The 23,931-nt window shown below is 36.2% G+C and overlaps 1 protein-coding gene across 3 annotated transcripts; it reads right to left on the bottom strand.

The window, feature by feature from the left end:
- Positions 1-586: 586 nt before the first annotated feature.
- Positions 587-12,952, bottom strand: ccdc106a (coiled-coil domain containing 106a). Of its 3 annotated transcripts, none has more exons than XM_048153091.1 (9): positions 12,781-12,952; positions 12,238-12,315; positions 12,025-12,126; positions 9,494-9,679; positions 8,510-8,560; positions 7,145-7,375; positions 5,360-5,566; positions 4,953-5,256; positions 587-1,772 (listed from the first exon to the last, which is right to left on the bottom strand). In XM_048153091.1, the coding sequence occupies exons 2-9, from the start codon at positions 12,290-12,292 to the stop codon at positions 1,748-1,750; spliced, it is 1,161 nt and encodes a 386-aa protein (XP_048009048.1). In that variant the 5' UTR covers positions 12,293-12,315; positions 12,781-12,952; the 3' UTR covers positions 587-1,747. The 3 variants fall into 3 exon arrangements, with proteins under 3 accessions (XP_048009048.1, XP_048009047.1, XP_048009049.1); XM_048153090.1 differs by having other exon boundaries at positions 12,785-12,951; XM_048153092.1 differs by having other exon boundaries at positions 12,795-12,949.
- Between the last annotated feature and the right edge of the window lie 10,979 nt (positions 12,953-23,931).

The following is a 23,931-nucleotide window of genomic DNA, read 5'->3' as shown; positions in this document are numbered from 1 at the left end:
AAACCCCTTATTCTACTAACCCTACCCCTAACAGTCTACTCATACTCAACAAATAATCTAATAAGAGTTAGATGACATGTAGATGCAACTTTACTTAGTCAACAGAATGCTAAAAACATCAAAATAAAGTTTAAGTCAAAAGTCTTTCAGTCTGGACAGAACAAGGACACACACTTGAGACCACTGAGTGGATCTCATGACCCAACAGAGAACCTCTGAGCAACACGTAGGTCTGCTGCTATAGAGCTGCACAGCACAGAGGGCTGAAGTCACCATTGCACATTTTAGTTTGATGTTTAACTGAAGTGAATTTCTTGAGCTTTATCTAGGGATTTTTCAATTTACATAAATTCCCATAATCAATTGTTGATTAAATTAATGAATTGATTAATCATTAACCTAACACTCTTAAATCCGAAGCTGATTTGGAGTGTGCATCACGATACTTAACTACTTGCTTAACTAACACTAAATAGGTGTTGTTTTAAAGCCTAGAAGCCTGGCTTTACAGTGAATATAGGGAATATGACCATCACTTCATCAAGTGCTTTTAAATTTGCTGACATATTAGAAATGCTCTATTTTCATATCTTGAAAAAATAACTGCTTTACATGAAAATGTGATCTGTAAAATCATCGTACATAACAGATAGACTTGTGTCATATCTTTGTAAAGGTCTCAACTAGCAGAATACAAGCAGCATATTTCTTTCAGTTAGAGACCAGCTACACCAAGCATTTGTATTTAAAAGGGCTGTCAGCGCATGTGTATACACATGATGCTTTTGCGCCACATAAGACAATGTGTAGATCACAGAGTGACTTGACATGCTGCTTGGCTAAAGCTATAGGACTTTCAGGTTTCGATCGCGTTGTGATCATGTCGCAGTGTTTTCCAACGTCATTTGAAAGTTCAATCAATGGAAACTGGATCTCAGGTATAGTGGGTAGGGATGTTGTTTAGAGACAAATCGAACACTGTTTTACAGCTGGAGCGCACTTGGATTGGATTGATCACTCAGGTCTTGATTTACCGTGCGCCACAGAATAGGAGTGCACAGCTGAAACAGCGCTGGAAGATCAAAACTCATCCACCAAGACCTTATTACTTGCTTATTCTATGTACTTTTAGTGTGGCGTTTACACAAGTACCTGTAAGTAGTACTTATGTTCACTAAAATCACTTGTTTGGAGGGTTTTTTGGCCCCTTGGTTAATTATGTTTCGAAATGAATGGCTAGCCTATCTATTCCATTGCATGGCTTGGAGATATTAATACATAATTATGGCACACTCGCTTCATTTTTCCTTGCATCTTTGATGCACGTGTTTTGCGCATGAGCCGCTTGCACTTCAAAACTACACATTGTGATGGTGACTTTGCTTAATTGACCATCAAGTTTTATCGATTAAATTATTATCGACAATGAATCACATCCCTAGCTTCAACCGTAGCAACAATCAATCACAACAGATACTATTAAGTCCATTATGAAACAAATGGGTTTGAGAACCAAGTACTCTTCCAAAATAGCAAACCTGAAAGCATAAGTGTGCAGCCCAGTGTGAGCATCTTGCTCTATGAGTGAGTAAACAGAGGTAATAGTAGACTTGGTTCAGAGCACAGTGGATCTGAACAGCACAATGTGGAGGGTGAGATGGTAGATGTGTGTACTATGGTACATTAAAATACAGTGAAGGGGTTTCACTGTACAGCAGGATGAGAATCACTCCACTAATTCCTCCAATTATCGATTATCCGTTCCTTTCAACCTGAAGGAGTATAAAAAAAGAGACAATACATTGGTCAGTTTTTATGTACTTACGAAAGTAATGTGTTAATACAGGATTTTGCACTTCATGATTATGTAAGAATGTGTATTTCTGATCCATTTATAAATTTGTTCTTATCTAAATTGTTGCATCAAATCCAATGCAACAGTTTATGTAAGAACGGTTATATGATTTACACAAATTTATTCTCATGTTTCATGAACAAGACCCACTGATAACAAGAAATCTTTCATAAATCTACATAAAAATCAGAGGACAGTTATAGTAATAGTAGGAGAAAAAAATAGTCAGCAAAAATTACAAAATAAATTACTAGTGATATTTGTATATTTCAGTACCAAAGAGGTTTATCAATATTAGAGTTGATTTTTTGTTTTTACTTATTGGTATCTATTAATATTGTATATTTATACAATACTGGATATTTAAATTGTTCATGTTCATTTCCACTATTTCCATTATTTCCATTTAGATTAACTTTAAAGGTGCCCTAGAATCAAAAATTGAATTTACCTTGGCATAGTTGAATAACAAGAGTTCAGTACATGGAAATGACATACAGTGAGTTTTAAACTCCATTGCTTTGTTTAAAAGACCTCAGAAAAACAGGCGAATCCCAACATAACACCGACTGTTACGTAACAGTCGGGATCATTAATATGTACGCCCCCAATATTTGCATATGCCAGCCCATGTTCAATGCATTAGACAAGGGCAGCCAGTATTAACGTCTGGATGTGCACAGCTGAATCATCAGACTAGGTAAGCAAGCAAGGACAATAGTGAAAAATGGCAGATGGAGCAATAATAACTGACCATGATTATTTTTAGTGATATTTGTAAATTGTCTTTCTAAATGTTTCGTTAGCATGTTACTAATGTACTGTAAATGTGGTTAAAGTTACCATCGTTTATTACTGTATTCACGGAGACAAGAGAGCCGTCGCTATTTTCATTTTTAAACACTTGCAGTCTGTATAATTCATAAACACAACTTCATTCTTTATAAATCTCTCTAACAGTGTGTAATGTTAGCTTTAGCCACGGAGCACTATCAAACTCATTCAGAATCTAATGTAAACATCCAAATAAATACTATACTCACATGATCCGATGTATGCATGCAGCATGCATGACGAACATCTTGTAAAGATCCATTTGAGGGTTATATTAGCTGTGTGAACTTTGTAAATGCACTGTATTATAGTCGAGAGCTCGGGGGGGCAGGGAGCGTGCGATTTAAAGGGGCCGCAGCCTGAATCGGGGCATAGTTAATGATGCCCCAAAATAGGCAGTTAAAAAAATTTATTAAAAAAAATCTATGGGGTATTTTGAGCTGAAACTTCACAGACACATTCAGGGGACACCTTAGACTTATATTACATCTTGTAAAAACTGGTTCTAGGGCACCTTTAAGTGAGCACTGGATGGCAGCAAAGGTACTCTTTAAAACAATAAATGAATAGTAATTTAACAACACTGATACATCTTTAGCAAATCTCAAAATGAATATAAATTTTTCATACTGTAAATTATAAGTTTATTTGTAACATTTAAAATTTTAGTGAGCTGTTTTTAATTTATCTAGAGAAAAAATACAGAATTTTAATATCTGCCATTTCAAACTTGAGAACAGTTCTTTGGTTTATCACTATCGGGCCAGAAGTTATTAATTTTAACTACTTATGCCTGGCTCACGCTTACAGGAGTTTTTAAATCCTAACCGAATATGAAATCTGGTTGCAGATTTTATTCTCACAATCCACACACTACAAGATTTTAAATTTGTAGTGCAGCACACACTACAGGATATTATTAAGATTATCATATCCATACATGATTTCATTGGGAAGCGGATGTAAACATATTCGTCACTGACATAAACAGGTATGTTTACATTTGCTAGCAGCTTTCTACACTCACCCGGTAATTTCAAAACCATAGCGATTTCTCCTCAGCTTTATTCTTTGTCCATACGGTTGTGTCATGTTTTTGGAGATGCGTTATTCAAGGAGTTGTGTTGTTGGTTTCACGGTTGCAATTTCAAAAGCGCTCTCATTCACTTCTCTCATTGGCTGTTGTTAAAGAACTGATGTAATTTTCCCGATTTAAAATCCTAAATATCAAACATATTTGATATGAGCGGGGCGGCCCCGATATGTGTGAAAGCAGATCGGGAGGTGCAAGATTCGATCTGTGAACGCCTCACATTACCAGATAATCTGTGCCGAACATCGGAGCCGATCGAGGTCCTCGACAAGATTTTTTCTCAGATTCTCAGGAGTGGAAAATTGGGCATAAATCAGCCTAAAACTCCTGTAGTGTGAGCCAGGCGGTTATTAATTATGTACAATGATTATCTTCTAGAAGAAAGGAAATTAAGTGTTACAATAGCCCCTTTCACACACACAGTCTTTACTTGTAAATTACCGTTAAGAGATCGTGAGTGAACAAGACAATTTCATAATACCATTAAATTAGTTCCGGCAAATTCCAGGTATGAGAAATTGTAATATTACCAGTGAATTACCAGTATGATGCGGTGTATGAACAAAGAAAAAGATTACCGATATGAGCACATACAAGGTCAGAATGAGCTGACGTAAGAATTCTGCTTTGGGCCAACCAAAAACTCTGTCGTAATTGTATTTCTATGTAAACATGCTAGTCTGACCGTAGCGCAGCATCTTAGATTCATTTAGATTCATCAGCAATGTGACTCTGCAGTTACTATTGCATACTATAGTAACTGCAGTACTATAGTAACTATTTTGCATCTTATGTTTTTAAGAGCAAAACCTTGTTCTGTGTGATCATCCCCTTATGCCTGTCACTCAGAAGTAAAAAAAAAAAAAAAAAAAAAGAAAAAAGTGAAACTAGTGATAGTGAAACTATTAAAGTGCTGCTACTCATCCAGGTGGATGAAGAAAACGGCTCAGTGTTTAAAAGATAATTTCCAATGACTAACTAGTATTTTGGTACTGACGTGTGAATGATATCTTGCCGTTACAAAGAATGCTGTTGCTTGTGTGAACAGCACATTTGTGTATTTACCGGAAAAGTACCGTTCAGGTAATTTTACTGTAATTTACTGGGGTTACTGTGTGAAAGGAGCTTATGATTGCTAAACACCTGTCTGTATGTATGCATGTATTATACCTGTATGAGATGGGTAGGAGGAGGTTGTTCTTCTTCAAAGCTTGCACTTTGCTGAGAGTCTGTGGGTCAAGGGCGATGTAACAGCGTCGGGCGTAGTCCAGAAGCTTTTCTTTAGAGGGGTCAAACTCGCCCACCTCAGCCACCTTCTCTGGAGCCACCAGCAGAAGCTCAGCAATGGGTGTGGTCGAGGCCACCGTATTACGATCTACACCGTGGATCTGGAAGGCCTTGGACATATTCTTTAGCCTCTGGTATGTCACCAGGATCTTTTTATAGCGGAACAATACACCTGCTGCATCTTTCACTGGAACAGCAGCAAAAAAGAGAAAGAGAAAGAGGAACAAGCCTTCAGAAAGAGAAAAATCACTTGGCTGTCATGTTTTCTGACTCTGAATGCTCATGCTCACCTCTCTGTCTTTCTCTTCCTCTGGCGATTCTGAAAACCCTCCTTCTCTTCAGAGCTGGATGACTGCCGGAGGGTCTTCCTGCTGAGCCGATATTCCGAAGTGACATGTTGTCTGTTATCACATCCTCTCCTGACATCATTTCCTCTTCCTCCAAGTAGCTATCCTCAAGATAGTCATCCTCCTCATCTCCCAGAAGAGAGAGGGATTCTGTGGAAGCACAAGTAAATGTTGTTGAGTCAAGCTGAGTAGTTGAGTTGTGTAATATATCTTTACTGTTACAAAGGTTATTGTAATAGCCGAACTACATTATTGTTCAATAGCGTGGGATCAGCAATTTTCTTTTCTTCTTCTTCTTTTTTTTTTTTTTTGAAGAAATAAGTTTGTTTGGCAAGGACAAATTAAATTAATAAAAAGTGACAGTAAAGCAAAAGATTTTAATTTCAAATAAATGCTGTTCTTTTGAACTTTCTATTTATCATGGTTTCCAACACCACAACTGTTTTCAACATTGATAATAATAAATGTTTCTTGAGCAGCAAATCAGCATATTAGATTGATTTCTGAAGGATCATGTGACACTGAAGACTGGTGTAATGATGCTGAAAATTCAGCCTTGCATCACAGGAATAAATTACATTTTAAAATATATCAAAATTGAAAAACTTTCAAAATTTCAAAAACATAAAAATTTTTTTAAAAAAAATCTTACCAACCTCAATTTTTGAACAGTAGTGCATCACGTTAGGACAAATATGGCCATTCTTTTATATTAACGTCAAATCCTGATAATAACCATGTCCACTTGACAGAATATTAATTTTGAGTTAATATCATGTAAAATGTGTTAATTTCAGCAATTTTGTCATTATATGATATACAGACACTACCAGTCAAAAGTTTGGACACACCCATTTTTAAATATTCATTTAATAATAATGATAACAATAATAATAATAACGTTTTAAAAAAGCGCCTTTCCCAAGCGTAAGGTCCCTGTACAAAGTAGCCATAATATAAGGATGTAGTGTAGTGACAATATACAAAAAAAAAGACAGAAATACAAATACAACAAACAAAACAAATAAAAGGAATCTAGTCAGAAGTAGGATGAAAATACTGTGAGAAGAGATATGTTTTAACTTGAGACTTGAAGGAAGAAATGGAGGTGATGTCACAAAAAGCCAATGGAAGTGAGTTGGCCATAACACTAAATGATTGGTCACCCATGGATGAGAGACGGAAACGAGGAACAATGAGGAGTTTGGAGTCTGATGACCAAAGTGAGCGAACAGGAGTGTAACACTGCAATACTAGGGCTGACAAATAATTAGATGCATGATCATGCAAAAATAAGATTCTAATATTTTAAAAAAATAATTTAACTCATGAAAACTATTAAATAATATATTTAGCCTTCACTATTTCCTTCACTATCCATTTAAACTCCATTTTAAAAAAATTAGAATGTTAGTTTTGTAAAGAAATTTATATACATTTTAAAACTAATTTCAGGCTCTCTTTAAGCATGAGCCTTTAAATAAATAAAAAATTATCACCAAACACATAAATTCATCACTGATGATCAGACATGCGTTGGTGAACCACTACACATCTACAACAATAAATTAGATCCAGGGAAATTATGCAGAATGTTGATTGCTAAAATAAAATAATTTAAAAAAATTTTTAAACTGTAAATATGTTTTTTACTTAATAATTTTAGGCATATATATTTCAACCACAATGAAAACGTTAGAATAAAAAAAAATAACATTTCAGACACACCTTGCAGTTCATTGAGGGACCTGTTGTTGCTACTGCAGCTGCTGCTGGTGCTGCCACCACCGTGGCCCTGTAAGAGAGGCTGAGGGTGGGGGGGTCCAAACATGGAATTGAGCTGAGCACTGACTGGACCAGGAACAGAGCTCAAGGCCTTGGGATTGGCGGAAGTCTGTTGGGTTGGCCTCTGCTGGAATGACTGACGGTTTGCCGGCCGCTGGCTCTCTGCTTGTTGATCTGAAATGTTAATGATTATAGTTGATTCCTTATATTACAGAAAACACTCTCCCCCTTATCATACACAGAACAGACTTTGACCAGAAGGGAAATGGAGCATCTTGTAATTATTAAAGTATGATGTTTTAGTTAGGGTTTATTCATGTTCTGCACAGGGTTATTATTGTTAACTAAAACTAATAAAACATTTCTGTTAACTGAAATATATGCACACGTACATATACATATTATATATTATATATAAAGCAAAAGTGTGGAGAAAAAAAAGAAACTGCAAATGATCTAAGGCATACAACCATATCTGGAAAGCATGGTGGAGGTAGTGTCATGGGCATGCATGTCTGCCTCTGGAACAGGCTCACTCATCTTTATTGGTGACTTATTCAATGATGGCAGTGGAAGAATGAATTCAGAAGTGTACAAAAGAATCTTGCCTCCCAGTGTTCAAGAAAATGCCACCAGACTCACTGGGAAGTGCTTCATATGGCAACAGGACAATAGACAAGAGTACTGCCAACTCAATCAAGATTATCATGGTAAAGAAATGTTGGGTCTTAGATTAGCCAAGTCTATAGATTTAAATCCTATTGAACAAGCATTTCACCAGCTGAAGAGGAGACTGAAGGCAGAAACTCCCCAAAACAAGCAACCATTGAAAATGGCTGCATTAAAGGCCTGGAAAAGCATTTCAAAGTGTGAAAGCAAGAGTCTGGGGAAGTCTGTGGGTCACAGACTCGTTCCTGTGATTGCTTGCAAGGGATTTACAACTAAATATGAGCTTTTACACTTTTACATTTGTTAAACCATCCCAATACTTATGCTCACATTAGGCAGAGGGATGAAACTCTAAAAGTGCTGTACTTCTTAGTTGGTAAAACACTGTGTGTTGAAACAGCCAATAATACAATGTGACATTCTGTACTTCTGCCTTAAATTGATCATATTTATAGATGTCTTGACACCACAGCTACCTATATGTATGTATGTATGTATATGTATATATACACATACACACACACACACACACACACACACACACACACACACACACACACACACACACATAAATATGTATAAAGAGGTACATATTAAAAAAAAATGTAATAGTATATAAATACTAAAATAACACTTTACCCCGATCATTTTCTCTTCTCCTTCTCCAAGAAAAACTCCTGGAATCATGGCCTACAGAGAAAAAGGAAATTCAGTTTTAGCCTTCTCCTAAATCTGTATCAATATACCCAGACCGACTACTGCATCATATGATTTACTGCAGCCATGATCACAAGAAAATTTACAGGAACATCTTTTTAAAATAAAACTGTTTATTACATTCTTTCCATTGATAAAGCACAGTCCATAATATACATGTGCATAGAAAGGAGGTGTGATTTAAGTAGCTGAATTGGATTTTTTGCTGAATTTGCCAATATAAGATTTATTCAGTACTGATTTGAATTTTTAATAAACAAAAGCATGCATGTATGTCTAATAAAACTAGATAAATTAAGGAGAGCTGATGGGTAAAGGAACAAAATAAGGGGATACAATGTTTTCAAAAACATTGCACTATTTCTCAAACGACCTTTGACCCCATTCCATTCACTATTTTTTCTTGTTGCTCTAGAGCCGTTTACACTACACTATTTTCAACAGACAGTGAAGGATACAACAGATGGATCCTTCGTGGCCTTGCCTACCCCAGAATTCATTGCTCTCTATTGACGACAAGATTTTTTTTTTTCTTACTCGAATGTCTGATACAAATAATAATAATAATTTAAAAAAAAATCTATCAAGTGGTTAAAATGTTGACTTGTATCTTACTAAGATGTGATTTTATACAGTTGTACATAATTTATGTACATAAATAGACCAAGGTGAACATATTTAGACATGTCGTGAACCATGTTTTTATTCCAGCTGAATATAACTTTCAAAAAAGTCCAGAACAAACTTTACTGGTGCTCATCAACTGCAGCTGTCACGGTTACTAGGCAACAAGAACAATCCTCCATAGGCTAAACGGTCCTATTTAATAGCGCGGTCCGTCCTTCGAAGGATGCAGCCTCTGAATTGGGACACAGCTTCTGTCTCTTCTCTCTGCATCTTTCTTACCATTGCTTTCCTGACTCTTGGTTGAGAAGATGAACCGATCGAGCTGGCAGCGCAGGAAGTCCCTCTCCTCCTCCAGGTCCTCAATACGCTTCTGCAGCCATGAATTTTTCTCCAGTGAGATCTGCAGTTGTGTCCGTAGGTTAGTGATTAACAGGTACGAGCTGCTCGGTGCTGGAGGATCACTACCTGTATCACAACATAAGCAAATATTATCACATGTTGACATACAGCACTTAAAGTGATAGTTCGCTCTAAAATGAAAACTCTGTCATCATTTACTCACCCTCATGCTGTTTCAAACCCATAAGACTTAAGTTCATTTTCAGAACATAAATGAAGATATTTTTTTTATATTCTCTCATCATTTTTGACCATTCATTGAACGTCCATTCAACCAAAACTTTCATACATCATAAAGTAAAAAAAGACATAAAAGTAATCCATAGGAATTTAATCCAAGTATTCAGAAGAGACACAATTGTGTTATATAATGAATAGATATTCATATATATAATCATTGATCAATGCACATACAGAGAGCACATTAAATATGGTTAAACACGGAAGCTCAACCGTGTGTGCTTGATGTGCCAGAACCAATGACATTTAATTAATATTAAAAATATCTTAGTTTGTGTTTAAAAGATGAACTATAGTCTTAAGCACCATTCACACCAAGTACGATAACTATAATAACTAAAACAATAAAGTAAATAATTGTTCTAATTCGGTGAGAATAGGGAAGCTTGTGGCAAAGAGAAACAATATTGTTGTTATTCTATACAAATATGCATTATTCTATGACGTTTTGTTGTATAAATAGTGCAAATAGTGTTCACACTGAAACTTCCAAACAGAAAAAGTACACTTTGAATACCAGATGATGCACTAAATTAACTGAAAAAAACGATGGCTGCATCCGAAATCGCACACTTCCCTACTATATAGTAGGTGAAAAACAGTAAGTGACAAAAAAAGTATGTCCGAATTCTCAACACTCATAAAAGAGTAGGCAAAAAGTACCCGGATGACCTATTACTTCTGGCGAGATTCTGAAGTGTGCATACAATGAACACTTTACTATCCCATGAGGCCACGGGAGTGGATTTGTGAATGGCAGCGAAGCAACGTAACTGATGCTGGTAGGTCACATGATAATGACAACATGCTGAATGTAGTATGCCCAGATTACGTTCATACTACACACATTCTTACTGCATATAGAACATATTTTTTTAGCGTTTGTGAAGTAATTACTTAAAGGGATATTTCACCCATAAATGAAAATTTGATGTTTATCTGCTTACCCCCAGAGCATCCAAGATGTAGGTGTCTTTGTTTCTTCAGTAGAACACAAATGATGATTTTTAACTCCAACCGTTGCCGTCTGTCAGACAAATAATGCTAGTGGATGGGAACTTCTACTATAAGAGTAAATAAAACTTGCTTAGACAAGTCCAAATTAAACCCTGCAGCTCGTGACGACACACTGATGTCCTAAGACAAGAAACGATCGGTTTGTGCGAGAAACCGAACAGTATTTATATCATTTTTTACCTCTAATACACCACTATGTCCAACGGCATTCATCACTCGATTCGTTTGGTCTGATCGCGCTCTGACAACGGCAGTGATGTCTCGCTCTCATTGAAGTATATGCGCGAGACATCAGTGCCGTTGTCAGAGCACGATCAGACCAAACAAATCGAGTGATGAATGCCGTTGGACATAGTGGTGTATTAGAGGTAAAAAATGATATAAATACTGTTCGGTTTCTCGCACAAACCGATCGTTTCGTGTCTTAAGACATCAATGTGTCGCCACGAGCCGCAGGGTTTAATTTGGATTTGTCTGTCGTGTTTTATTAACTCTTATAGTCCAAGTTCCCGCTGACTTGCATTATACCACTGACAGATGGCAGCGGTTGCAGTTAAAAATCATCATTTGTGTTCTACTGAAGAAACAAAGTCACCTACATCTTGGATGTGCTGGGGGTAAGCAGATAAACATCAAATTTTCATTTTTGGGTGACTGAAAGAGCAGCTCTCATGAATGTGCCTTGGAGATTTATATTTTGTAAAGTGGTAAATTATGTTTTTTGGGCAAACAAAACACTTGTGTCGCTTCATAAAATTGAGGTTAAACCACTGGAGTCACATGGACACTTTAATGATGCCTTTACTACCTTTCTGGGGCCTGAAAGTGGTAGTTGCATAGACTGTCAACGGAGGGACAGAAAACTCTCAGATTTCATCAAAAACATCTTTTGAAGATCTTAAAGTCTTAAAGTTTTGGGATGACATGAGCATGAGTAATTAATGACAGAATTTTGTGGGGTGAACTAACCCTTTAATTACGTAGTGCAGGGGGGAGAGCTATCAGACTCTGATGTTGTATGACAAAAAAACCTTATGAAAATCATACACTACATGGTGAGTGTGTAAATACATAGTGTATAAGTGCATAGAGCATACCACATTATTTTGGACACAACTTACAACAAAAAGAAGTGATAAATCAACTATACTGACCATCAAAGTTCTGGTCATTTTGGTTGTAAAAGCCTCCCTGCTGCTCAAAGTTGTTGTCTTCAAAGGGAATGGAGATTTCATAGGCATCCTCATTCTTGGGTGCTGAGGAATGATGATTAAAAACACGCAGGATTCACATTATTCTTCTGGGAAATGAACAGGTGTCAGCTCACAAGTAAATACACCGACTGCGATTAGAGCGCGTGCACTCACTCTGTAGTTCTCGGGAACCCGCGTGCTTCCTCGTGGCTGAATCCGCATCATTCATATTTCCGTCTATTCAGTTTTAATCTGAGTTGAGACACAGAGAGCGTCTGTATTAAGCCCAAAATACTCATGACATCCGTTTTATTTGGAAATTTCCTCTGCAGAGCATCGAATGCAGATGCGCGTGCAGCGACACATCAGGTACATGAACTATCTAACGAGCTGTGAGATGACTAGCATCCGAGTCTTCTCTCTTAAACACTCACACAACATAGTAAAAACAGTCAAACCGACTGTCAGTATCTACCGTTCACTTTAAGACTAGCTATCCACAATCAAAACATTTATAACAACAAGACAGGTTATATTACATGGGCTGCACTCTTCTTAAAATCAGTAATACTATGGTTAGTGTAGTGGTGTCTGCATAATGCACCATTATTTAACTGCATAAAGAAGCCTAGCAAACTGGCTAATCTTTAGACCGTTCCAGACAGAATCTACAATCAAGCGCAGTATTTCTGTCACGTGATGACACAAAACACGTACAAACCGTGGCTCACTCGTGGACGTGCTTCCCTGTCACGTATTTGAAACGTCTCTCAGCGCACTTTCATCTGTCTGTGTTTGTGGAAGAACCAGCTTGCTAACAATAACAAGTAAATTACCCTCAGCAGCAAGCAGCACTAAAAACAACGGGAAGGAAGACACAATTACGCACCCTAAAATATGCACGTTCAAAATAAAAGCCTTGAAGATTTTTTTTTTAAGTCACAAAAGGCACAGTAGTAATATAGTATATAGTATAGCAGTGGTAGGTCTATATAACTGGTTATAAAATTGTGTGGAACTGCAAAAGAGATGATTTGATCCCATATAGGCTATGGCGGGAAGATCATAAGGCACATGAACATCACCACAAATTGCGAAAAGAGGGAAACTCAAAGAATGCTTAATACTGAATGCACACGTACTACATGTACTACATGTTTTTTGTCAGAATGTTTTTTTTATTATTATTATGCAATAGAAGAACAACAAATACAATTACAAAGACAAAGAACAAAAAACAATGAGGGTTACAAACAATACTCCAAAAGCAAACTATGTTAGCTTATAAGACTTATACCATGAAAGAGTCTTACATGCAATAGAATTATTAGAGTTTCTTAAAGAGTTTACATACACATCAAAATCTTTCCTAAAAATAAAAAAGTAGGGAGTTTTCTTTGAAAATGTACACTTATGAATGTAAAATTTAGCACAATAAACCAATAAATTAATAATAAATTTACAGTGAGAAGGGTCTAAATTCAAAGAATAACCAAAAAACATTATATTAAACGCCTTATACAAAAGTTTGGATATAAATATTTTTTTAACAAAATTTGAAAAATCAATCCAGAAGAGTTTACAGTAAGTACAGTCCCAAAACAAGTGATTGATCGTTTCTTCATACTGAAGGCAAAAGGAGCAATTGGGTGAAATACTATTGTTAAATTTAGCAAGTTTATAATTTATCGGATTACAATTATGGATAATTTTAATAGAGACTTCAACAACTTTATTAGATAAGAAGAATTTTTGTCGAAGAAGCCAAAACTCTTCCCATTCTATATCACTAAATATGTTATTCCAAAAACTCACACTGAGATCTATTAATAATTGAATGAATGTCTTTGTTTGACATGGTATTGAGAAGACTTTGGTCAACAAACTTTGTCAGAATCTTACATTCAGATGTTTTCATAAAGATTATGTTTTGTGCATAAAATGGATTAATGCACAATTTTTAGGATGTTTGCACAGTGCACACCATATACAGCTGGTTCAGATGATGTATTCTCATTATTCACTGTAGTTTAGACATTAGGCCTAGTATTTTGGCATGGCCATGGTTACTAACCTGACTAAAACAGGTTACTGCAGTGTCAAGCCCAGATGTAGACAGATGATTCGATAAATCCAGCTCTGTGCGCATTGCGTTTCTACCATTTGTCATCTTTACTAGTTTATCTTACTTTATTATCTTTACTGACTCGACAAACTTTACAGAATTGAGAAAGATAGCTTATCAGACTCAAGGGGTAAGGAGTTCAAAGCAGTCTTAACTTTAATTTAAAAAAAAATCATCATTATTATTATTATTTAAATTTTGTCCTCCAAACTAAAATTCAAATGCAGAGATATGTTTGCTATATATGTTGGGTAAACAAGTGAACATGATAAAACATACATTCAGACCAGAGTCATTTAATAAGGCAGAACTGAACTGAAAGGAATTGTGTTCAGGGTATTATTAAATTCATATTTATTAAGTCATGCATAATTAATTTGTCACGCTTGACCCAGTCAATCCTCATGCTGAATAATACATAATATACATACAATACATAATTTGGATTGTTGTTATTTTTCATAAAAAAAAAAAAAAATGGGTTATCCATTTTCAATTATCAATCTCTCTGTTTCCTGATTTCTAATTATTAAACTATTAAAATCACAACATTAAAGGGATAGTTCACCCAAAAATGAAACTTCTGTCATCATTTACTCCTCCTCAAGTTGTTCCACGCCTGTATAAATTTCTTTGCTCTGATGAACACAAATGAAGATGTTTGGAAGAATGTTTGTAACCAAGCAGATCTAGTCAATGGGGGGGGGGGCGAGATCTGCTTGGTTACAAAGATTCTTCCAAATATTTTCCTTTGTGTTCATCAGAGCAAAGACATTTATACAGGTGTGGAACAACTTGAGGGGGAGTAAATGATGACAGAAGTTTCATTTTGGGTGAACTATCCCTTCAAGTTCCTATATTTCAGTCACATTCAACCAAATCTCCAGCCATAAATAAATAAAATAAAAATAGTTTTTACCCTCTACTCCCTTAATAGATATCATTAAGAAGTGACATCATGCAGGTCGGTTCAGAAACTAATTGATTGTTTGAGTAAGGAGATGACTATGAGCTTAAAGACATATTTCAGCCATTTACTCACCCTAATGTCATTCCAGAACTGTATGCCTTTCTCTCTTCTGTGGAAGATGATGTTATGAGAAATGTGCTTCTTTGTTTTTCTTTTGGTTTATACAATGTAACTGAATAGTAAATAGAAAAATAAGTAAAGTGAATAGTAAATAGAATAGAAAGTGTTATAAATTGAAGCTGATTGAAATTCATGCCATAATACTCTTCTATGGCAAGGAATGAAATAGTCCATTTGATGTTGAATTAAAAAAAAATCTTTGTGAGAAACCAAGTTACAGGAGGGCAGCAGTTATCTTCTGGCTATACAGTAAAAATATTAAATGTTTATCATGTCAATAATTAGCTAAGTTACTATCGATTATTCAGTTAAGGATAAAGTGTCTTTGAGGTCCATCCACAGCTGAATGAAACACGAGTTCTCAATCCATCCTTATCATTGAAGATCTCGACATCTCATTCATACAATGATGGGAAGACAGTTAATTATGAATTTTCACATTGTCATGAAAATGATGAGACCAGTGATCCACAATACCATATTATCATGATTTAGAATTGCTGAGCAGGGAACTTGCGGTATCACTGGAGATTTACTTCCCTACAAGGTTTCCTTATCAGTTTACTGGAATAAGTCATATTGTGTGTGTGTGTATGAAACTTCTATTTCCAGTTACAATGCCTAAATAGTTGGTGTCAAAATTAATAGCTTGCTTTTTACATGATTTATTAATGATACATAATTGATATTGAATATTTCATAGACATATATCATGCTGACTACAATGTCTTTTAAAGTTAACAAGATGTTCAAAAGTAACATTCTCATTTATTCTGGTTTTCCCAAGGTTTACAATACCTTTATTTATTTATTTATTTTTTGATGACTCGTGTGACTGTATTTTCCTTTATACAGAATTTAAGTCAAATAAAAACTAGATGTGCTTCATTAAATGCTTGAATTAGAGCAAGACAAGTCATTTCTTTATTGTAGGGAAGGTGTTTTTTATTCAGTTCCTTGCTAGTGATTTTAGTTACTAAAATCTGACCAGACCTGTTTCTTATATAAGAAATCCTGAACCATTCATTCATTCTTTCTGTGTGATGGAATCAGGAGCAACTCTACATTAGATCCTGGTGGACTGAGGTAAAGTCATCTCCTCTCTGTCAGTCAGTATAGTTTTATACAATTATATTAATAATATATTGAGATTGTGGCGGGAGAAAAGAGTGCCGGACTCAGTGCGTAGTGAAATTCCCCCGAAGGGGCCTTTATTGAGTGACAAAGATTGAAATTAGTGCAGGTGTTCCCAGGTGCCGGGAATCTGGTGCTTCAGTGCAGAAGTGAATGTGTGGCAACTTGCTGATGAACTGCAGCTGGGATTCCATAACTCTCTGGAGTCTGAGGCTGATTTGGGGCCCTGGAGAAGTTTTGACATGCCCTGACATTTGTGCTTTTTTCAGTTGTTCATAAACATATTAATGGAAAAGGTGTCATTATACTGTATTCACCACGAACTAGGCTACTATAATATGTGAGCAACATGTATGTACATGTTTGTATTTTTGAAGGAATGACGTTTATGCATGGCTATTGAAAAAACTAAAAACTTAAGTCACTGAAATAAGGCCGAAAAACAAATATTAAATATGTGTTCACAAGACTGTATTGGAGGTTGTAGACTAGAATATTTGCTTCAAAATGATGTAAAAATTATCCTGCCTACTCGTTCATATAAAACAATATATTGATTTAAATTTTGTTAGACACTTTTTGTCAAGACACACAGAATGCATGGAGGTGTGAATCTTCATGAATAATGCAATGATTCACACCTGAGAAGACAAAGACCCGCATAATGGAGATAGGAAGAACTGCAGAACTGCAGAACCATACGTCATGACAGTCTGAGGATGACAGTGCCAGACTAACAGTCTTAAACCTCTTTGTAACCTTTTAAATATTTTTAAAGTTAAAAGTTCATATAAAACTTGAACACAAAGCTTAAACACTAAAAATGATAAACATTTATTAATTTGACATAAAATTTATATTTTACTCAAGCATTTCAGAATGGACCATTGTTTAGTACATAATACACATTACATGGTTGTACACTAGATTGCATGAATTAAGCAAATTCCAATCTAGCAAACTCAAAAACAAAACACAAGTTACATTTAATAAAATGTACTTTTCCCCTAAGTAGCAAAAGCATCATATACTAGCTGTGCTTTGCTCTAAAAAAATTACAAAATCAACCCAAAGAGTGTAAATTGAACAAATTATTGCACAGCAGGTACATGACGACAAATTAAACCTTTTTAAAAAAAAAAAAAAAAAAAAAATCAAATCTCCATTAAAAATGCAATTAATTCCAAGACTCTTAATTAAGAAAAATGCCCATATCATCCTTAATTTGGAAGCAAAACACTAAAGACTTTTTGGCCAGTTGTCTGTCATCATCCGTTTCACCGTGTGAAAGTTGAAGAAGGGCTTTTTCCTGGTCTTCCTCTTTCAATATCAGAAAGCACAGCTCTTCCACTAAACCTTTGAAGACTTTTGGTTGTGCAGCGCAGAGGTCTTCTGTGATCCGTGGCTCCTTCATGAGAGAAGGGTACAAACAAATGGGATGAAATGTTGGAAGTGTATTTAACAATACTTTGTGCTGTAGTCAGGATGTAACATGTATAATAAAGTTGACATTCTGTTTTTTTCATGTTTATATACTGAAGACATAAATCATACCCTGTCACTAATGAAATTAATCAATCATGTTCAGTTTAAATTTTTTTTAAAAAGGCAAGCAATTCACATGGCTTTTCACACTGTACTTAACCCTGGGTTAATGTCGTTCTAAACACCACTTTTAACCGTGGGTAAAGTAACGCTCCACGCTTGTATATTTACGTGCTTTTGACAGTCAAAGAAACACTGTGCATAAATTCAGCGTTGGAAAGAAAAAAACAACAAATACTGACAGAATGTGCAACAATTGTTAATTGTTAACCCCAGGTAAATGATGATCAGTGTCAAACGTGAATCAAGATAACCCAGGATTCTGTTTACCTGGGGTTTACAATCACCCAGGTTAACTATTTAAAGTATGACAACTTTAAATAGTTATTTTAATAGTTATATTTAAAGTATTTGTTTTTCATTCTAATGAAAAGAGAAAAAACTTGTAACTTTCTATTACTTAATATTTAAGAATATTAGGTTATGCATGGAAAAGATGTGACAGATAACACACCATCTGTATAAGTAGCTTATGTCTTAAAGGTCCTCTAAGCGATGTCACACGTTTTTAGGCCAAAACATTTTTTGTCACATACAGCAAACACCTCCTCACTATCCGCTAGCTGCCTGTCCCCTGAACACACTGTAAAAAAACGCGGTCTCTATAGTCGCCACAAGCTCCAAAAACGGCAACAAAAACAAACTGGTGCAGCCTGGACCACGAAACATAATAAACATGCTCCAGCCAGTAACCGACAAGAATGATTTTAAATGCGCGTTCATGACTGTTTCAGGAAGCACGGATGGGAGGGGAGGAGGAGGCGGAGGGAGGGTCTAGCTAGCCTCTGTTTTGTTTGACAACACTTCGAACGTCAACAGGAAGTTACTCTGCTCAGGATCGCTTAGAGAACCTTTAATGAAAGCCTTATAAAACTAACCTTGTCTTTGATCAGCTTCCATTGTCCTGGGGTGATTCTGCTTATCATTTTACTGCACTGCAAAATCAAAACAGAAAAACTTAGATATATAACCATAAAATTTACATAAGAGAGACAAGTTTCGTTGTTCTAAAGTCAAAATTACTGCAAAAACTTACTGCATTGCAAAAACAACATTTTAAATTCAGAATATAAAAGAAACGGTCATACCTCCATGGACAACAGCCTTTTTGGAGTGAATCTGAAGGTGTGCATTCAACCTGGTCGGTTTAAAAACACTGGGCAGTGGAAATTGTTGCAGCATGTTTTGCATTGCTGCAAATAAAGTAAAGCGGTGTTTTGCTGCAATGTGAAAAAAATCGAGGACTTGAAAAAGGTTATAGCCCGCCAACCCGAGAAAAGCACTTACCTTCGTCTTGGTAGTAGGTGGTTTGTACTACCTTACTGCTTCAACTTTCTGTTCTTGTGGCTTGATGAGGCCTCTGCCGATCCTGTAACCCAAGTACTGTGCCTCTGATAGGCCCAGGTGACATTTCTTTGGGTTAGCGGTAAGCCCCACTCTCCGTAGTTCCCTCCAGACTTTCTCAAGGTGGTCCTCCCAACGTTCAGAGTGAATTACCACATCGTCAATGTAGGCTGCAGCATAAGCCCGGTGCGGCCATAGTACGATGTCCATGAGCCTTTGGAATGTTGTTTCCGCCCCATGCAAGGGTGCTAAAGGCAGTCTTTTCTCTGGCATCCTTAGACAACGGCACTTACCAATAACCCTTAGTGAGGTCGAGTGTTGAGATGTAGCAGGCCCTGCCGAGGTGTTCGACCGGCTCGTCTTGAGGCATGGAGTAGCTATCGAATTGGGACACCTCGTTCAGTTTTCGAAAGTCGTTACAGAACCAGTGGGTCCCATCTTTCATGGGCACCATAACTATAGGGCTGGACCACGGACTGTGAAATTCCTCAATTACCCCCAAATGAAGCATCCGTTGCACTTCCTCCTCTATAGCCTGTCGGCAAGCTTCTGGTACCCGGTAAGGCCGCTGCCTAATGATGGTTCCAGGTAGGGTGCGAATCTCATCGCATAGGATGTCGGTCCGGTCCGGGGTCTCTGAAAACACATCTGAATAGCTGCTTACCAGGGCCTCCAGTTCTTTCTTCTGGGCTGCTGAAAGTTGTGTTCCCAGATCCACCACAGCCTGTTCCTTTACGACAAGTGCTACCACTTGGATGGCTGGCTCAACCCACCTCTTAAGCAAGTTAATGTGGTAGATATGTTCACCACGTCGCCGTCCCGGTTGGTGAACTCAATACTTTATCCACTCTCTCAGACACAGCATACGGCCCCTGCCAGGGTGCGAGAAATTTACAAGCAGCATTTGGGATTAGCACCAATACTTTGTCACCTGGATGGAACTCACAAGCTTGTCCTGCTCGAAGGTGCAAAGGCACCTATTGTATCCATGAGTTTTCTTCTTATACTTCCCGAATGGGAGTCAATGGCAGCCTTATTAATAGAACATGAGAAAATGATCAAATTTGGCACAATTGTAGAGATGGTCATGAAAAGTCATTGGACCAAATTTTGAGTCTTTATGACCAACTCTTTAGCACCACCACAAGTTCAAAAATTCACTATTCTAAAGGTTATAACATTTGAACCATTTGCTCTAGAAAAATCTAATTAAGTACATCTGATTCGTCTCTTCATGTTGATGCCATTCAACATCTTACATTAAGACTCCACCCATTACAGTAGTGGCCATTTTGAAAAGTACAGTATTCCATTTTTTTTGCTACTCCTCCTTCAAATTTTGTCCAATTTTGTCCCAACTTTGATCACATGATCTTTGGAAGAATCTTCACAGAAATGACTAAACAGATTTTTTTTATGTACCGGAAAAAAAGAGTTATGATGTCACGAAGTTAACGAGGTCGACCCAAAATTGGTTCAGGGGCTGTATCTCGGCCAAACTTTGAGCAATCAAAACAAAAATTGGTACACTTCATCACAACCATGATCATCTGAGGGTCCATGCCAAATTTGGGAACAGTGCCACCTACAGGTCATGAGATCTGAAAAATAGCTATTCTAGCCAATAACTTTTGAACAGTTTGTCAGAAAATCTAAATCTTGGTGTCAATGGATTCCTTGGGTCATGCTGATTTTGTTAATATTGGATGAACCACGTGTCCGCCATTTTGAATTTGGACATAAATTGCCATATCTTTTAAACAATTTGACATATCTTCACAAAAATTGGTACATATCTTCATCAGAATGTTCTGAAGGAACCTGAGAAGTTTGAACACAGCACCACCTAGTGTTCCAGAGATATAAGGAATTTTGCAAAAATGCATATAACTTTTGAAAACATTGTCCAAATGTATATGCTTTATGTCATTTTATTCCCTGGCTAATGCAGATTCTGACAATGTGTCACTTGTCATTTTCCTTAAATGTACATGTCCACCATATTGAAGTAAATGAAAATGCTTTTAGCCTCCTGATCTGTGCATGTAAATCACGAATCGGCTCCGGCAAATCTGGGACCAAATGGATCCATTGGCATCTTTGTGGCCCATCTGAAGTTAAAAAGAAAACCCCAGTCCCCAGCTCTGGGGACTTCAAAAGAATCACCCCATGTGGGTTAAGGGCCATGCGGCCGCATTCCAGACCAGCCAAACCAGACCACACAGACACACACAAACACGCCTAGAGATTGTATGTACAGTTATCCTCAAAATATGACTGTGCCAAAGTGTACCCATCATTGTATTTCAAGTTGCATGTATGTATCCCTAGTATATATGCTTAGCTATAACAATAGTTGTGTGAATTGTACCCCAAACCTTTATATGCGAGTATAAGATTGTATCTATGTCTTTATGTCTGTTGCACCCTGGCATGTTTGGTCTTAAACGAATTCTGACAGGATTCGTTAATTTACTATGCATGTTCTGTTACGATACCATGCATTAGTCTAGTTCTAAGGTCTTTTTGAGCAAAAGTTACCAATTCTGAAACCATCATAAGTTATGCAAATTGAGCCGCAGGACAAGACAAAGAGAACTTTTCCTTCCTCAAAATCCATGCTGGACATTGGCTGTTTCACCCAAGGAGACATGTTGGCTTATTTTTCCTTAAAAGACAAGCACAAGTATGTTCCCTTTGTCTCTCGATTGTCTCTCAATTGCAATATAAGTCTTAAGTGTCCCCTGAATGTGTCTGTGAAGTTTCAGCTTAAAATACCCCATTGTTTTTTTTTAATTAATTTTTTTAACTGCCTATCATTATAAATGTGCCGATTCAGGATACGCGGCCCCTTTAAATCTCGTGCTCCATGCCCCAAGAGCTCGCGCTTGCCTTAAACACCATAAACAAAGTTCACACAGCTAATATAACACTCAAAATTGATCTTTACAAAGTGTTCGTCATGCAACATGTCTAATCGCGTAAGTATAGTATTTATTTGGATGTTTACATTTGATTCTGAATGAGTTAGTGCTCCGTGGCTAAAGCTAACATTACAGACTATTTGAGAGGTTTATAAAGAATGAAGTTGTGTTTATGCATTATACAGACTGCAAGTGTTTAATAATGAAAATAACGACATGGCTTTGGTCTCTGTGAATACAGAAAGAAACGAGGGTAACTTTAACCTCATTTAACAGTACATTAGCAACATGCTAACGAAACATTTAGAAAGACAATTTACAAATATCACTAAAAATATCATGATATCAATGATATCACTATAATTTTCTCCATCACATACAAAGGTACCTAAACCTACCCATCACAATCTTTCTGCATTTTTACATTTTCAGATAAAATCATTCTGTATAAGATGATAAATAAGATAACACCCATGAATTAATACAAACAAAATGTAAAGAAAAGAAAAGATTCAAAACTTTGGGTAACACTGTTCAATAATTTTCTATTAGTTAACATGAACTATGAATGAAAATACTTTAAGCATTTATAAATCCTAGTTAATATTACTTATGCATTATTAAAATCAAAAGTTGCATATGTTAATAGATAATGCACTGTAAACTAACATAAACAATAACTATACATTTTATTAACTTGAAAAAAATATATTTTTTTATTGCCTAATGTTAACAAATATTGATATATACTGTAAAAACGTTAATGCACATAGTTAGATAATGTTGTCTATTAATTGATGTTAACACAAGCGAGACCTTTTGTAAAGTGTTACCTTTTGTAAACCTTGTTACTTATAAGCTCTGCAACCTTTACTAGCACAAACATTAAACAGGACAAAAAGGTTTCTTCTAAAATCTTACTCCAGCATTACAGTGAATGTAATTTTGAAAAGAAAAAACAAAACAAACAAAAAAACAATGAATTCCAAAGGCACAAAAACAAGAAAACCAAAATTGTCTGTCACCACCTTTTTTTAAGTTGTATGAAAAAGTGCTGTTTATGTCAATGTCCCAGAAGCTCTTCATCGGCAGAAAACCTTAAATGTCCATGAAGCTGTGCACCACCTCTACACAGTATGCATAAATGGACATGTTCCAAAGAGGCAAGAAAGTAAAAAAAATAAAGACCTGGAGGAAAAAAAAAAAAACAGAAGTAAAACAATTGTTTGTAGAGTCAGTCCATTATTATAATTGGTTCAATCAAATGAAAGCAATAGATATAGATATATACATAAACTCCAAAGTTTATATACACCTTTGTAGGTTTGAAAATAATAAAAAACGAACAAAGACATTTCTGTCGTTTTCCACCACCCTCCTAGACACATTTGGTATTCCCTAAAAGCAAAGAGTTGCGGATAGTGATTGAAGCCTGTGGCCAAGATGTTTACTGCGTACTGATCATTTCCTCCACTTTAATACCAGTTAAAGTGTGAAATAAATATGAATGAACATCTGAAGGTATGTTACAAGATACAGTACAACTGATCCATAACATTTAATTGCTCAATCAGTGTTTCAACCGCGGAAAGACGTCAATAAAACAGCTTGTAAACAATGTCACGTAACGTCACATTTACTTCAGA

Source organism: Megalobrama amblycephala, linkage group LG13, assembly GCF_018812025.1.
Source record: "Megalobrama amblycephala isolate DHTTF-2021 linkage group LG13, ASM1881202v1, whole genome shotgun sequence".
Taxonomy (NCBI): domain Eukaryota; kingdom Metazoa; phylum Chordata; class Actinopteri; order Cypriniformes; family Xenocyprididae; genus Megalobrama; species Megalobrama amblycephala.
Note: the sequence above shows the minus strand (reverse complement) of the source record. Positions and strands in the feature narration are given on the sequence as shown.